General features: G+C 36.5%; 1 protein-coding gene across 2 annotated transcripts in view; it reads right to left on the minus strand.

Moving 5' to 3' along the window:
* Positions 1-14,542, minus strand: part of SCYL2 (SCY1 like pseudokinase 2) — a 58,368-nt gene that overhangs the window by 18,253 nt on the left and 25,573 nt on the right. For both annotated transcript variants that reach the window (XM_030856282.2, XM_070046441.1), the window contains exons 3-9: positions 14,137-14,294; positions 8,259-8,403; positions 5,448-5,597; positions 4,038-4,259; positions 3,124-3,240; positions 2,107-2,232; positions 997-1,173 (exon numbers count right to left, since the gene is read on the minus strand). In XM_030856282.2, coding sequence (XP_030712142.2) covers positions 997-1,173; positions 2,107-2,232; positions 3,124-3,240; positions 4,038-4,259; positions 5,448-5,597; positions 8,259-8,403; positions 14,137-14,294 — 1,095 coding nt within the window. The remainder of the gene's footprint in view (positions 1-996; positions 1,174-2,106; positions 2,233-3,123; positions 3,241-4,037; positions 4,260-5,447; positions 5,598-8,258; positions 8,404-14,136; positions 14,295-14,542) is intronic.

The raw sequence follows: 14,542 nt of genomic DNA on the forward strand, positions 1-14,542 counted from the left end.
TAGGATTCTATCTGATGCATAGCTTAGTGACCATGGGACTCCACTCCTTTCCCTCCTGACACCTTGACCATGTTTGGAGAACTCTTTTTCGAAGCCTACAGTTCTCTCACCTGCCCTTTCCTTAAGCAGGGGAACTCCTGTCTTACTACCACAGACTTCCTTCTGTTCCCCTCCTTTCAAAGGAAGGACCACAAACAGTCTGTCATAAAACCATTAAATCAGGTAATCAATGGTTTACCAATAAGCTCTTGCCATGTAGTAGCAGAAACTTAATAATATTTACCATGTGCCAGAAAATTTCATTTAATTTCAACAACCCTTTTCACATTTCAGAAATGAGCAAAATAGAAACTTTAAGAGAGTAATGACTTGTCCAAGGAGATGAAGAAGGCGAGATTCTAACCCAGGTATGTGACCCTACTGCTCTCTTAAATCCAAGTCTACCTTGAATCTGGCAAATAAATATTTTAATAGTGTCTATATCAGAGACTAATTAAATTTTCCCTTAACAATATATACACACACATATTACTTCCATGGTGCTGGAAGCATTTCTCCTCTTCTGGTGAAACTATTTATTAGCAATAAAATAAACAACTGGCATAAACCATCTACAAATTAAAGACTCTTAATAACAAAACAAAAAAACAGAAATACTTAAAAGTGCAGGAGAAAAATAAATACTTATTTTCCTAAACCTGTAACTTTCAATAAGGCAATGGGAACAATATAACACATGCAAAATCTCATTACCATTTGTTTTCTGAGACAGTAACTTGTGGAGAGCTACAGACATTTATTTGCAAAGTTCAATTATAATTTTAGGAATGGTTCACTTCAAACATATGCAAAATAGCTTCTAACTAATGGAAAAGAAAGTCTCTCATACTTACCTCAATTTTTAAAAAGTCAAATATCCTTTCCTTTTCTTTTCAATGATAGTTATCATTGACTAAGACCATTGAATAAACAGGAAAAAAATATCTACATACATACCTGGATTGGCTCCTGCTGTTTAAAGACAGGGCCAAGTTCAGGTAGAATTAACTTGACATATTCTTCTTTGGTACATTCTTCAGCAATGAGTAGAACATTGGGCAAAACAAAAGGTACCATGTCAGGGTTTACAAATTCTGAAGTCAAACATGGCAAAATTCTCTGCACAATGACACGCTGAAAGGCAAAAAATGTTTTCATAAAACTAATCTTTATATCAGGTCTTTAGTATTAACATTGAAGTTAAGAGTCTAAAATCTTCAATCCCTTTGGGTAAGGTGACTATATAATTTATAGTTGAAACTGGGACACTTTTGAGAGTAAAATAGGGTGCTATTGCTAATTATGCCAGGACAAAAGACATAACTTGGGAACATCACAGATAAAGGGGGACATACGATTACCCTTCCTTTAGGAAATCTTCCCCAATTAGTCTTCACTAATACAGTTCTCCTCTTAATTTCTTCATTACTTATGACTCATACCACACATTGTTAATTGTTGTTTCATGCACATTAACCCTATCTACACTTACTGTAAAGCCCTTGAAAGCAAGGACAATATTTTGTTTCCCATTTATTCTCCACAGCATCTAAGTAAAGGGCTAGACAAACAGTGCATAACCAATGAATATCTGATAGATTAAACACTGAAGATATTTCTGCAAAGGAATTACTAGTTTTCCAGCCAGTGGCTTCTTTAGCAATCACTAATATTTTTATACCATATTATCCTCATGATTTAATAAGCCAGAAAATGGAGAGTAAAGGAATTGGAGAGACTAGTATCAATACTGCAGTATAACTGCTAGTGAGGCAGTGATTTCCACAATGACAGTTTACGGAATTCTCCTCTGATGTTTAATGTCCAAGTGCTGCCTTTGCATAGGTGGTATCCTTCCAATTTTTTACCCTATTTAATAATTTTTGGAGCACACACAAAAGGTCCACTAAACTTTTGTGACTTCAGTCTGTAGCCTTTTATAGTCACTTATATACCCCTGGCAAAAGTTACATTTTTTTTTTTTTGGAAGGGTTATTATAGTAAGTCAAAGTAAATTTTAAATTCTATACTCCTGACTATATAATAACAAACTGATCAACAACAAACCTTGGGCAGTTTTGGCAGAACCTTTGGCAGTCCTTTGAAAAACTGTGATTTCTGAAGGTTATCTCTTTGGAATAAGGTATCAAAATACTGCAGTGTTACTGCACCAACATCATCAAAGAAGGGAATCTAAAAACAGAGAAACAGAATTATTCTGATAAGTATTAAAGTACTTCTCATATCTGAAACTGACACATTATGGTAAAAAAATATTCAGAAACATTTAGCGAAATGCTAAAGACCACTTAATAAAAATTCTAATTATAAAAATCAGAATAAGAAAGTAATAAATTATTTTTCTTTTCAAGGTCAGTTTTTCAGAAACAGTACCTGTGAGTTAGCTGCACAGTAACATTTTCTTTACATAACTAGTAAAACATTAAAAGATTAAGTAAAATATCTTGAGGGCATAAACAGTACCATTCATTAAAATCCATTGGTTAGGGGCTTCCCTGGTGGTGCAGTGGTTGAGAGTCTGCCTGCCAATGCAGGGGACACGGTTTCGAGCCCTGGTCTGGGAAGATCCCACATGCCGTGGAGCGACTGGGCCCATGAGCCACAATTACTGAGCCTGCGCACCTGGAGCCTGTGCTCCACAACAACAGAGGCCGCGATAGTGAGTGGCCCCCACTTGCCACAACTAGAGAAAGCCCACGCACAGAAACGAAGACCCAACACAGCCATAAATAAATAAATAAATAAACAAACAAACATTAAAAAAAAAAATCCATTGGTTATATGAGTGAATTTGAAGGCTATGAATTCTTGGGGTGTCTAGAACTTCTGCATGCCTAACTGTAACTATTAGGTCTCTTTATTTGAAATTTTAAACTTTATATCAGAGCACTTACCTGCATAAATTGTTTAACTCTTTAAGATTAAAAGAAGATGAATATTTAATACATTCAAGAATACAGATGTTATCTGGGGACTATATCTGATTAAATCTTCAGATGCATTTAATCAACTTTAACTCATTTTTTGTCCCTCCATCTAAGGCAGGAATTCATATGCACTCACCTTTGTCATTTGATCTGCATCTGGTCTTACAGTTGGAGTTACGTTTAACAGTAGTTTTACATGCTCACGGACTTCCTCAGGTATATTTGTAAGTGAACTAGATCCTAAACGACTCAACTTCAAAAGAGTAATAATGTTAAATACGAATACAAAATATTCAAAAGATACACATTTATACTGTCAATAGTCCACTTAAGAAAACTTTTTGAGGGACTCCCCTGGTGGTGCAGTGGTTAAGAATCCACCTACCAATGCAGGGGACACGGGTTCGAGCCCTGGTCCAGGAAGATCCCACATGCCACGGAACAACTAAGCCCGTGCACCACAACTACTGAGCCTGCGCTCTAGAGCCCACGAGCCACAACTACTGAGCCCGAATGACACAACTACTGAAGCCCATGTGCCTAGAGCCCAGGCTCTGCAACAAGAGAAGCCACCACAATGAGAAGCCCGCATACCACAACAAAGAGTAGCCCCCGCTCACTGCAACTAGAGAAAACCCACGCGCAGCAACGAAGACCCAATGCAGCCAAAAATAAATAAAAAATAAATTAAAAAAAAAAGAAAACTTTTTGAAATTTACTAAAAAATATATTTTTAGATTGAACAAAGGGCTAATTCTACTGTTGCAAGATAATTAAAACACATCTTTAATACCTGAAATTGTCTCTATTCCTAAAACAAAACACCCAGTATTTTAGACCATATTTCAATTTTCACTCTAGTAAATAAATGCCATGATTAAAGTTGTAGTAACAAATATTAATCCTAAGAATTACTTTTGTTAAGTTGACTTTATGAAAACTTAAAATATGAGACACTCATCTCAGTTTAGAGAATTTTCTGAACATATTTTGGAAAAAAACAAACACTTAATACATTTTTAATGCAAGAAAATGTTTAAAGGCAAATACCTGATCCAACTGTCTACTGAAACTCTTGTAAATATCTTGCTTGTTAACTTCAAATATAGCTTTCCCTTTATTAAATACAGCATACATGACAGTTCCTAAAGAGTACATATCACTGGCTGTTTCACAGCTCACAGAAAGTATGTATTCAGGAGCCAAATATTCAGGATTTGGAAGACACAATGATGGTAAATTTGGGTCCCATTCTTTACATGGAAACTTAGGCTATAAAAAGACAGAAAAGGGATTACATAGATTAAATAGTTAAATTAAAGCAAACCACTGTCAAGTAGTAACAATTTAGTTTTAAATTCATACTCAGTCATGCAAGTAAAAATGTCACCATCACTTTCAATTCTAAATTTCCCCAAATCCCAAAACTAAAAAGTGCATGAAACAAGTTAAGAGATAAGAATAAGAACTCTTATAACTTTGAGATTATTGGCGCTCTCTCCCAGAAGACAAATTATCACTACACTATACAATGCATTATGAATACGGAAAGGTCTGGCCTATGTTTTCTGATACACAGGCTTCAAATTTATGAGTTCAAATAGATTATTGTTTGAAACCTTGTTCTTTCACCAACTAGCTATGTGACTTAGTTAACAGGTTCAAAGGGATGTTGTAAGATAAACAAAAGTATGGAAAACAGAGCCAGCACAGTGCCTGATGCATAGTATGTACTCAACCAATACTAATTCTTTCTGCTTCCCTTAAAAATGTTTACTTAAATTAGAAATGTATTTTAGGTCAACGCATGGTTGTTAAAGGTAACAACTATATTGTAAAAATTTGAAATATTGCAGTGTTTTCCTAAGTATAAATAGGTAGGTTTCATAATCACTAAGTAACAGTTGCTTTTTAACCAGAAAGACTGGGTTTAAATCCTAGCTCTACCACTTACCACTTGTCTGAACTTAGGCAAATTATTTTATTCTATGAGAATAACTTACTCATCTGTATTATTCCCATACCTCACTGAGTCGGTGTGAGGATAATAAGTAAATACACAAGAAGTGTTCAGAAAAGCGCTTCAACAAATGTTACCCATTATTATCACTGCTATTGTTATCATGCTCCTTAAAGAAGAAACACTGCTAGAGATTCACAGTGTTTGTTTGTGTATCTGACACTCTGAGGGAAAAAAATCTACTTAACCCAATAGTGCTCAAATTTGCTTAACTCTAGTACTTTCTTCTCAAGTAACATTACTGAGGAATTAATGAGCTAAATATTCATAGGTACAATGAACACTAGAAATTTTCTATAAAGCTATACATTTAAACATATCATTGTACCACATAGCCTATTTCTACACATTTATCAGGCTTATAAATTCTCTAATCTATTTCAGATGCAATCACAAATTTCCAGAGCTTTAAAAAATGAGAAGAATAAAACCTTCATTACCTCTTGTTCAGAAGGATTGGTCGATGATATACAAAAATCAAAGCCCATTATTTTCCAGGCTCCACTTTTATTCAAAATTATATTTTCAGGTGTAACATTTCCATGAACCATTTTCACACTGCTATGCAAAAATGACAATCCTTCAGAAACCTGTAAATGGAAATAAAAGACATTTTTAATAAAACTCCTTTCAATTACAATAATAAATCTCATAATAATCAAATTTGCTGCTTCTCCCAATAAAAATTTTTTACACGCCAGGTAACAATTAAATTTCATAAATGCAAAAGTATAGCTATTCTCAGTTGCCAGAGCATTCTAAGCATTAGCAAGAAAAACCCAATTGTAAAAACAGAGGACAACTATTTATTAAGTTCCTTTCTATACGCACAAAAGCAAAAGAAAAGACGGTAATAAAAGCACTTTGCTACCCAAATTCATTTAGTTCCTGAATTTGAAAAGCGAGAGAATCTTTGGTTTCTTACTTAAAGACAGTAAATATCAAGAAATACCTTTGTCAATTTGATTCTAATTCTTAATATTTTTATATATTTATACTTCATATTGAAATTAAGTTTTTCTGAATAGCATTGTACTCAGTTTTCAAACATTAACTGATATTCACTCATTCTCACACTGGATTAATATTTTGTATTTGTGCCTGAGATTACCATGGAATTTGTTAACAAAAAGTGAAAACTGGATTTGAAAGGGCCAACGTACCAAGTATGCCAGTTCCTCAAAAACTTAAAAATAGAATTACCATAGAATCCAGCAATTCCACTTCTGGGTATATCCCAAAAAGAACTGAAAGCAGGGTCCTGAAGAGATATTTGTTCACCCATGTTCATAGCAGTATTACGATAACCAAGAGGTGAAAGCAACCCAAGTGTCCATCAACGAATGAATGAATAAACATAATGTGGTAAATACATACAACAGAATATTATTCAGCCTTCAAATAGGAAAGAAATTCTGACACACACTACCACATGGATGAACCTAGAGGATATTATGCTAACTGAAATAAACCAGTCACAAAAAGAAAAATACTGCATGATTCCAATTATATGAGTAGTCAAACTAATAGAGACAGAAAGTAGAATGATGGTTGCTAGGGGCTGGGAGGTATGAGAGGTGGGGTGTGAGGAGTTATTGTTTAATGGGTACAGCTTAAATTTTGCAAGGTGAAAAGAGTTCTGGAGATGGATGGAAGTGATGGTTGCACAAGAATGTGAATGTACTTAAACTGTACACTTAAAAATGGCTAAGATGGCAAATTTTATGTTATGTGTATTTTACCACAATTAGAAAATATATACTGTTAAGAGAATAAGATAAGCCACAGACTAAGAGAGAATATTTTTAAGTCATGTATCTGACAAAGAACTTGTGTCCACAATATATAAAGAAATCTCAAAACTCAATAACAGAAAACAAACAACCCACTTAAACAATAAGCAAAAGATCTGAACAGACATGTCACCAAAAAAGACACTCAGATGGCAAGGAAGCATATAAAAAGGTGTTCAACATCATTATTCATTAAGGAAATGCAAATTAAAACTCCAATGAGATACCACTGCACACATATTAGAATGGCTACAATTGAGGGAATTCCCTGGCGGTCCAGTGGTTAGGACTCCATGCTTTCACTGCCGAGGACCTGGGTTCAATCCCTGGTCAAGGAACTAAGATCCCACGAAAAAAAGAATGGTTACAATTGAAAGGGCCAACCATACCAAGTTTTGCAAAGATGTGAAAAAAATGTAACTTTTATACACTGCAATGGGAATGTAAAATGGTACTATCATTTGGAAAATAGTTTTTCAGTTTCTTAAAAAATAAAATATACACATACCATTTGATCCAGCCATTCCACTCCTAGGTAATTAACCAAGAGAAATGAAAGCATACGTCCATACAAAAACTTGCATATGAATGTTCATAGCAGCTTTATTTGCAATAGCCCAAAATTGGAAACAACCCAAATGATCAACAACAGGTGAATGGATGAGCAAACTATGATATACTACTCAGTAATAAAAGAAATATTGATATGCACAACTATATGAATGAATACCAAAATAATCAGATTGATTGAAAGAAGCCAGGCCAGAAAAAGAGTACATATTGTATGATTTCATTTACAAAATTCTAAAAATACAAACTGATTTAGTGACAGAAAGTAGTCAGTGGCTTCCTAGGGTGAGAGACAGAAGACAGCAAGGAGCAGGAGGGGAGGACCGCAATGGGTATGAGGAAACTTTGGAAGGTCCATATGTAAATTGTTTTGATTGTAGTGACGGTTCCACCTATAAACTTAAAAAACTGTATATTTTAAACATGTGAAGTTTACTGTATGCCAATTAATTATACCTTAACAATACTGTTAAAAATAATGAATAAAATGATCTCTGCCCCCCAAAAACAAAGAATCTACTGTATCAATTCACTCTCTAAAGCCGAAGATATTTTGGTAAGCAGGGGAAGGAAAATCAGAAAAAGTGGATGGACTTAACGGATGCACTGTGAAGGTTCACAATTCAAAAACATTAAAAAGGAACCACCACATCCACCAATCAACAAGTGCTCTTCTCCAAAGGTTACTAATGTTATGTTTCATACATTAAAAAGATAGTTTAAGCCTAACAATAAACTGTAGAAAAATTCTAGAACATAGAAATAATTTTTAAATTACTGAGAAGATCTAAAGGTTTACATAAAGCAGTTTATACAGCTAAATTTGAAATGGCTAAAAACAATTTTGAAGGAAAATATTCTATCCACATGATGAATAAAAATACATACCTGAAGCAAACCATATTTAGTTTCTACATCATAAAGTTTATAATCCTTAATGTCTGGAGATACAGGGGAAGGTAGATTTTCCCAGTTACCCAGAACATTGGCTAAGCTGGCAAAAACTGGTTCCGTACAAAATGCCAAGCAATCCCTGTTTTAAAAAAGAAAAATATTAGTGGTCCTATTTAACTATCAACAAGAAGGTGGACAATTTTACATTTATTTTCAGCATTAATATAACACACTTAGGCCAATAAAGCAAAGTTAGGAAGCTTTGTATATGAATTCCACTGGATAAATCATTCAGTCTTTTAAGTGTTATAACAGCTGTGATACATTTTTTAAATTTAAAAAGTCAGGAAATAAAAATTGTATCAACTGTGCATTTTGAATGATTGATATTCTTTATGGAAAACCAATGAATTAATTTAACATACTGTTACATCATACCTATGATATTACCCTTATTTCTAAGGCTCTAAATCTCAGAATATGCTCAAAGGAACCTGTAGATTTCCCACAGACACCTCTGGAGCAATGAGTCAGGAAGAGGGACAGGGCATAGCTCCAGCTCCCACAGGACGGTCACTTTTTTTTTTTTCACTGTTAAGAGCAAACACCTGGGTGAGGGAAGGGTCCTGAATTACGTCTCTTGGGACCTTTGTGAGCTGTTGGAACCCTGGAAGGGCACATCATTTTTGCATCTCTAGGACTGTCTTTTGCTCCTGTAAACAATGTGAAAACCCTTTTGTTCTTGCTTTGGGAAACATGGCATCCTGTGGTGTCTTCTAGGGCAGGGGTCCCCAACCCTCGGGCCGCGGCCTGTTAGGAACCAGGCTGCACAGCAGGCGGTGAGCAGCGGGCCAGGGAGCGAAGCTTCATCTGCCGCTCCCCATCGCTCGCATTACCTCCTGAACCACCCCCACCCCCGTCCATGGAAAAACTGTCTTCCACGAAACCAGTCCCTGGTGACAAAAAGGTTGGGGACCACTGTCCTAGGGTACTTTGCAAGCCCTGATGTCCACTTGTCCTCCACAGCACATTGCCAGGACAAGCATGACATGTGTGTGCTCGGTGCGGGGGAGGCGGGGGGGGGGGGGAGCGGGGGGGCGTTCCTGTTTCCCGGTGGGTGAGTAGGAGTGACCGTGGAGCCTGTGTGCAGAGGATCAGCAGGGCTTCCCCAGGTTGCTGAGCGGCAGGACGTGTCAGGAGATGTGACGTCCTGGCCAGAGCACGGCCACATGGACACACCTGGAGCTCGGGGAGCTCCCTGGCAGGAGGTCCATGTGGAAGATCTCAGGACCGGGCAGTCAGGTCCAGATGCCAGTGGGAGTGACTAGCCTGATGACTACTTCAATCTCAGAGCACCTTTGCTTTTATCTATTTTATGTATCATTTTTAAAGGTGTCACAAGTTTCCAATTTTTTTAATTACTGTTCTTTGATTTTTATTTATTTTATTTTATTTTTTGGCTGTGCCACACAGCTTGCGGGATCTTAGTTCCCCAACCAGGGATCGAGCCGGGGCCCTCAGCATTAGTAACATTCAATAAGCCTTCAATAAGTCTAATAGAGTAATGACCAAGAGCTCAAGCTCTGAATACAACTACCCAACTTCAAGTCCCAGCATCTCTATTCCTTGTCGGTGACTTTGGACACTTTGAGCCTCACTTTGCCCATTTGTAAACTGGTGATAAAAGACCACCTTGAAAGGTTACTGCAAAGATCAAATGAGCAAATGCATATAAAATACATAGCAGGTTGACTAAAATGTAAGCTCAATAAATGTTTACAATTGCTATTGTAATTACCAACTGTCTAAGATTCAAGTCCTAACATTTTGGACTTTGGCTTAGGCTCTGGCAATGAAGAACTACAAGGCAGTGCGGTAACAAAGCTATACCAAGCCTCTGCACCTGGACAGTAACTGTTTAATGGCAAATATGCCTTTTGCTGTTCTGTCAGTAATACTTGAGTTACTTTTCTTTCACTTTGAACCCATTTTTCAAATGAAAGCATATGCAGAAGTTCAATATGTATGAGTGATCAAGACAGAGCTGCTTAGGTTGAAGAAGAAAGTTACACTGTCCTCCCTGCTCAGTTATCAATAAAGATGATGATCTTGATCTTGTTCTTGATTCCCACACTAAGCTCATTAACACAGTGGACACAGGAGGAAAACTGCTCAAAAACCCCTTAGTCTTCTCTACAGTTTCCAATGATTCCCAGGACTCGTTTATTTTAGCAACTCTTATTTTTTTCCTTTTCTGTCTTGTCCCCAAAATCATCCTTGGTCATATCAATATTCGTAAGATTATTCTTCAAGCTTGAAGGCCTTATTATCTTTCATGAATATTTATTTCCATCATCATTACAAACAGTTACACACCAGAAGGGCTAAATCCTCTCTCAAGGACCACCTCCCCCAACCGCAGCTGTTTACTAGCCATTCATCTCCCACCCTTTTACTACCACCACCTAACCTAGCTTCCCAGTATCTTTATTCAACAAATTTGAAGTATTCAGTTCTGACTACACTTTATTCCTGTCTTTCTCCCTACTACCTCAACAATAAACTATCGCCCTTACTACCCTTTACTGGGCAAACCCTTATTAACCCTGTAGGCGCCATCACAGGTTTCTTTTACTCTCTTGCTTATGTCGTAAGCTGAAGGAAAAAATAGAAAACCCAAGTCTCTGTAGACTCATAGCCTAAAGATACATAGTATACTTTATTTAACCTCGCTCTTTTTATTTTTCAAGAACATCCCTTCATAGCCCTCTTATATTAACTCCTCATTCCATTAACTCCTTATTCCTTTACCTACTACTCATCTATTATCCATGTTCTATCTTGAAAAAGTAAAGTTCATCGAACATGAATGATATCATTTCCCTACACTTTACCTCAGTATATTAGTGATTTGCAACTATCCTCCTGAAATTTCCTTTGAGTTCCTCCTATGGGACTTTATTCACATAATGATGTCTTCTCTGCTGGGTTCCTTTCTAGCTTCCAAACTGCCATCCTACTGAAATTACTGAATATCACTAACAACCTCTCACTAGTCAAATGCAATGGATTCTTCTCAGTCCTTATTTCCTTTTTATTTGGTGGTCCCCAGTGTTAGGGAGTCCTTTCTTCCCTCCTTTGGCTTCCGTAACATGTTGCCAATTTTTCTCCTGTCATACGACATGATCCTTCCAATTTCTTTTGCTGGCTCTTCTTTCCCCTCTACATTTCAAGTTCTGTCCTCACTACTCTGCTCTTTTGACTCATGCTCTTGAAATTCATTTTTTTTTCATGGTTTTAATTACTACCTATATTTTACTCACCCCCATATACATCACCAACTCTGAACTTTCACCTGGATTACTTTTCTTTTTATTTATTTATTTAAAAAATTTTTTTGATGTAGATCATTTTTAAAGTCTTTATTGAATCTGCTATAATATTGCTCCTGTTTTATGTTTTGGTTTTTTGGCCCTGAGGCATGTGGGATCTTAGCTCCCCAACCAGGGTTTGAACCCGCACCCCCAGCACTGGAAGGCAAAGTCTTAACCACTGGACTGCCAGGGAAGTCCCTGGATTATTTTCTATAGCACATTTCTTTTGGATGATTCCAGTGTCATCTCCACATTATTAAGTCATTAAAAACCAGAAGTTATTTTTTTCCTTCCCTAAAGGGTTCCTATTTCTATCAATGCTACTGCAATTTTTACAACCTATCAATGAAAATGCCTTAAAGTAATCTTTGAATTATCTCTCTTCATGAACGCCAATAAAGCCCTAGTCCTATAATATTTAAATCACTATAAAAGAAGCTGCAGGGACAGAGAAAGATATAAAACACTAGCCTTTCTCCCTTCAAGAGATTTAAAACGTAATGATGAAATACAAGTTAGGGACTTCCCTGGTGGCGCAGTGGTTAAAAATCCACCTGCCAATGCAGGAGACACTGGCTCGATCCCTGCTCCGGGAAGATCCCACATGCCGTGGAACAACAAAGCCCGTGAGCCACAACTACTGAGCTTGTGCTCTAGAGCCCGCGAGCCACAACTACTGAGCCCACGTGCCACAACTACTGAAGCCCACGCGGCTAGAGCCCGTGCTCCGCAACAAGAGAAGCCAACGCAATGAGAAGGCTGCGCACCGCAACGAACAGTAGCCCCCGCTCGCCGCAACTAGAGAAAGCCCACACGCAGCAACGAAGACCCAATGCAGCCAAAAATAAGTTAATTAATTAATTAAATTTTTTTAAAAAATCCTACTTTATCCTCAGTCGGCTAAATATTGAGTCACCATATGATCCAGCAAGTTGGCTCCTAGGTTGTACACCCAAGGGAAATGAAAACGTATGTCCACACAAAAACTTGTACACAAATGTTTACAGCAGCAGTATTCATAAAAACCAAAAAGGAGAAACAACTCAAATGCCCATCAACTGATGAACAGGTAAACAAAATGTGCTATATTCATACAATGGAATATTAAACAAAAAAAAGAAATACAAGTTAAAATAACAAAGGTGGGTAGGTTCTGATAGGTGACACTATAACTACTGATAGAAAACACTCTAGAGGAAATAGCACAAACAAGCATGGAGTCAGGAAAGCTCAGGACAAGTGTGACCAACAAAACTTAGTCCACTTTGAGATAGAGGGTTCATAATAGTGAGTGTCACGTAAGAAGACAACAACTATAATCTTCTTCTGGGTTTATTTACACAAGGAAGGGCAGTAAAATATTATCATGATAAGAGACATAAAATAAGTATATTTCTGGGTAGGCACAGCATAGGATCAGGAATCAGGGTGCCATAACTATGTGGCTTATGTAGTAGCAGCTCCAATCCTCAGTTCTTCTATATAGTTGTTGAGAATTAAATAAGTTAAACAAATACAAAAAATTTAGTACAGTTTTTCACATGGTAAACATTAGATTTTTTTCTTTTAGGTTCAAAGAAAAGATCTTGTGTCTTTGGGGGAAGTAAGTAAGTGACAGTGGGTTACTAAGATTCTAAAGTAAGAACTATGTAGAAATCCAAAATATAAAATAGATAAAAACCAAACTGTCCTGGTTGACGGGAGATGGGAAGCCTGGGCCCCTGCCAGCTAGGTTTCTCCCCCTGCCTCTTCTTTCCCTATCCTTAAAATCCTAGGGTCCACAGAATGCATTGGCAAACCATTTGGTTAAGATCTGATTTAAGAGAGGGGAATACAGTCTGCTAAGTAGGAAGGAAGGAATAAATTAGGGGTTATGAGTAATGTGGAAAAGATTTATATAGCTGGGTATCTAAAGGAGTTATTGAAAGCACCAAGGCTTGAGGATCCAGTTAAGATTACACAACATAAATTCTGTTTTCTTGTCATTCTCAGCAACAGTTCCCAAGCTCATTTTGAGAAAAAGAGATAGTAGAGTAACTGAGGACTATGAACTGACATACTGGACATAGTAAAAGGTTAAACGTCGAGAACAGTACTACCTGGAATACACATAAAAATAGCCTCTGAATATTGAATCAATGAAAAGGGGGCAATGAATTCTAGCAAATTAACAAGAAAAATTACTTTCAGGCAGGGACTGTATTCTATACTTCTCTCGCATCTTCCATTTGGACTGCTGTAGTCTTGAACATAGAGTAAGCAAATACAGACTCATGGCAAATGTGAAGAAAACTTTTATTAATATTTCAAAAAGAGACATATACATAGAATATTCAAATAAATTTCAAAGAAGTAACTAATCCATAAGAACTCAACACTCAGTTGATAAGAACTTTTCACTGACAGTATACTGTATAGATAGATTTCAAACATAAAGTTTTTTTAAAAAAAACTATTTGTTTAGGAAATCTCTTATGTAAGTTTTCATAAAAATTTACCTGGATTCTTCTAAAGGATGTTGGACAGTAAGAAGTCGAGGGTGTCGTAGTCGAGTTAACTGTTGAACTCCTCGTTTTAGAGAATCGATGATTTGATCCTTTTCAAATTTTTGATATTTGTCAATCAGCTTTTTATCAAAGACAAAAACAGCTACTTCCTAATGAAAGAAATGTGTAACTAATTAATCAAGAATATATAAAAGCAATAAAATTTTATTTGAGTGTCACAACAGTCTACAAAGAGAAATAACTTAAAACGGTGCATTTTAGCACCATTGTTAATACTTTTCTGATATTAAAAAGTTGGCTTCTTCATAATTACTAAAGTTAAATATTTTTAGAGTTATAAGACTAAGAACCCTCATCTAAGGAGAACATAGGAAAATCTCCATCTTTCAACTCTGGT

Source organism: Globicephala melas, chromosome 10 (assembly GCF_963455315.2).
Source record: "Globicephala melas chromosome 10, mGloMel1.2, whole genome shotgun sequence".
Taxonomy (NCBI): domain Eukaryota; kingdom Metazoa; phylum Chordata; class Mammalia; order Artiodactyla; family Delphinidae; genus Globicephala; species Globicephala melas.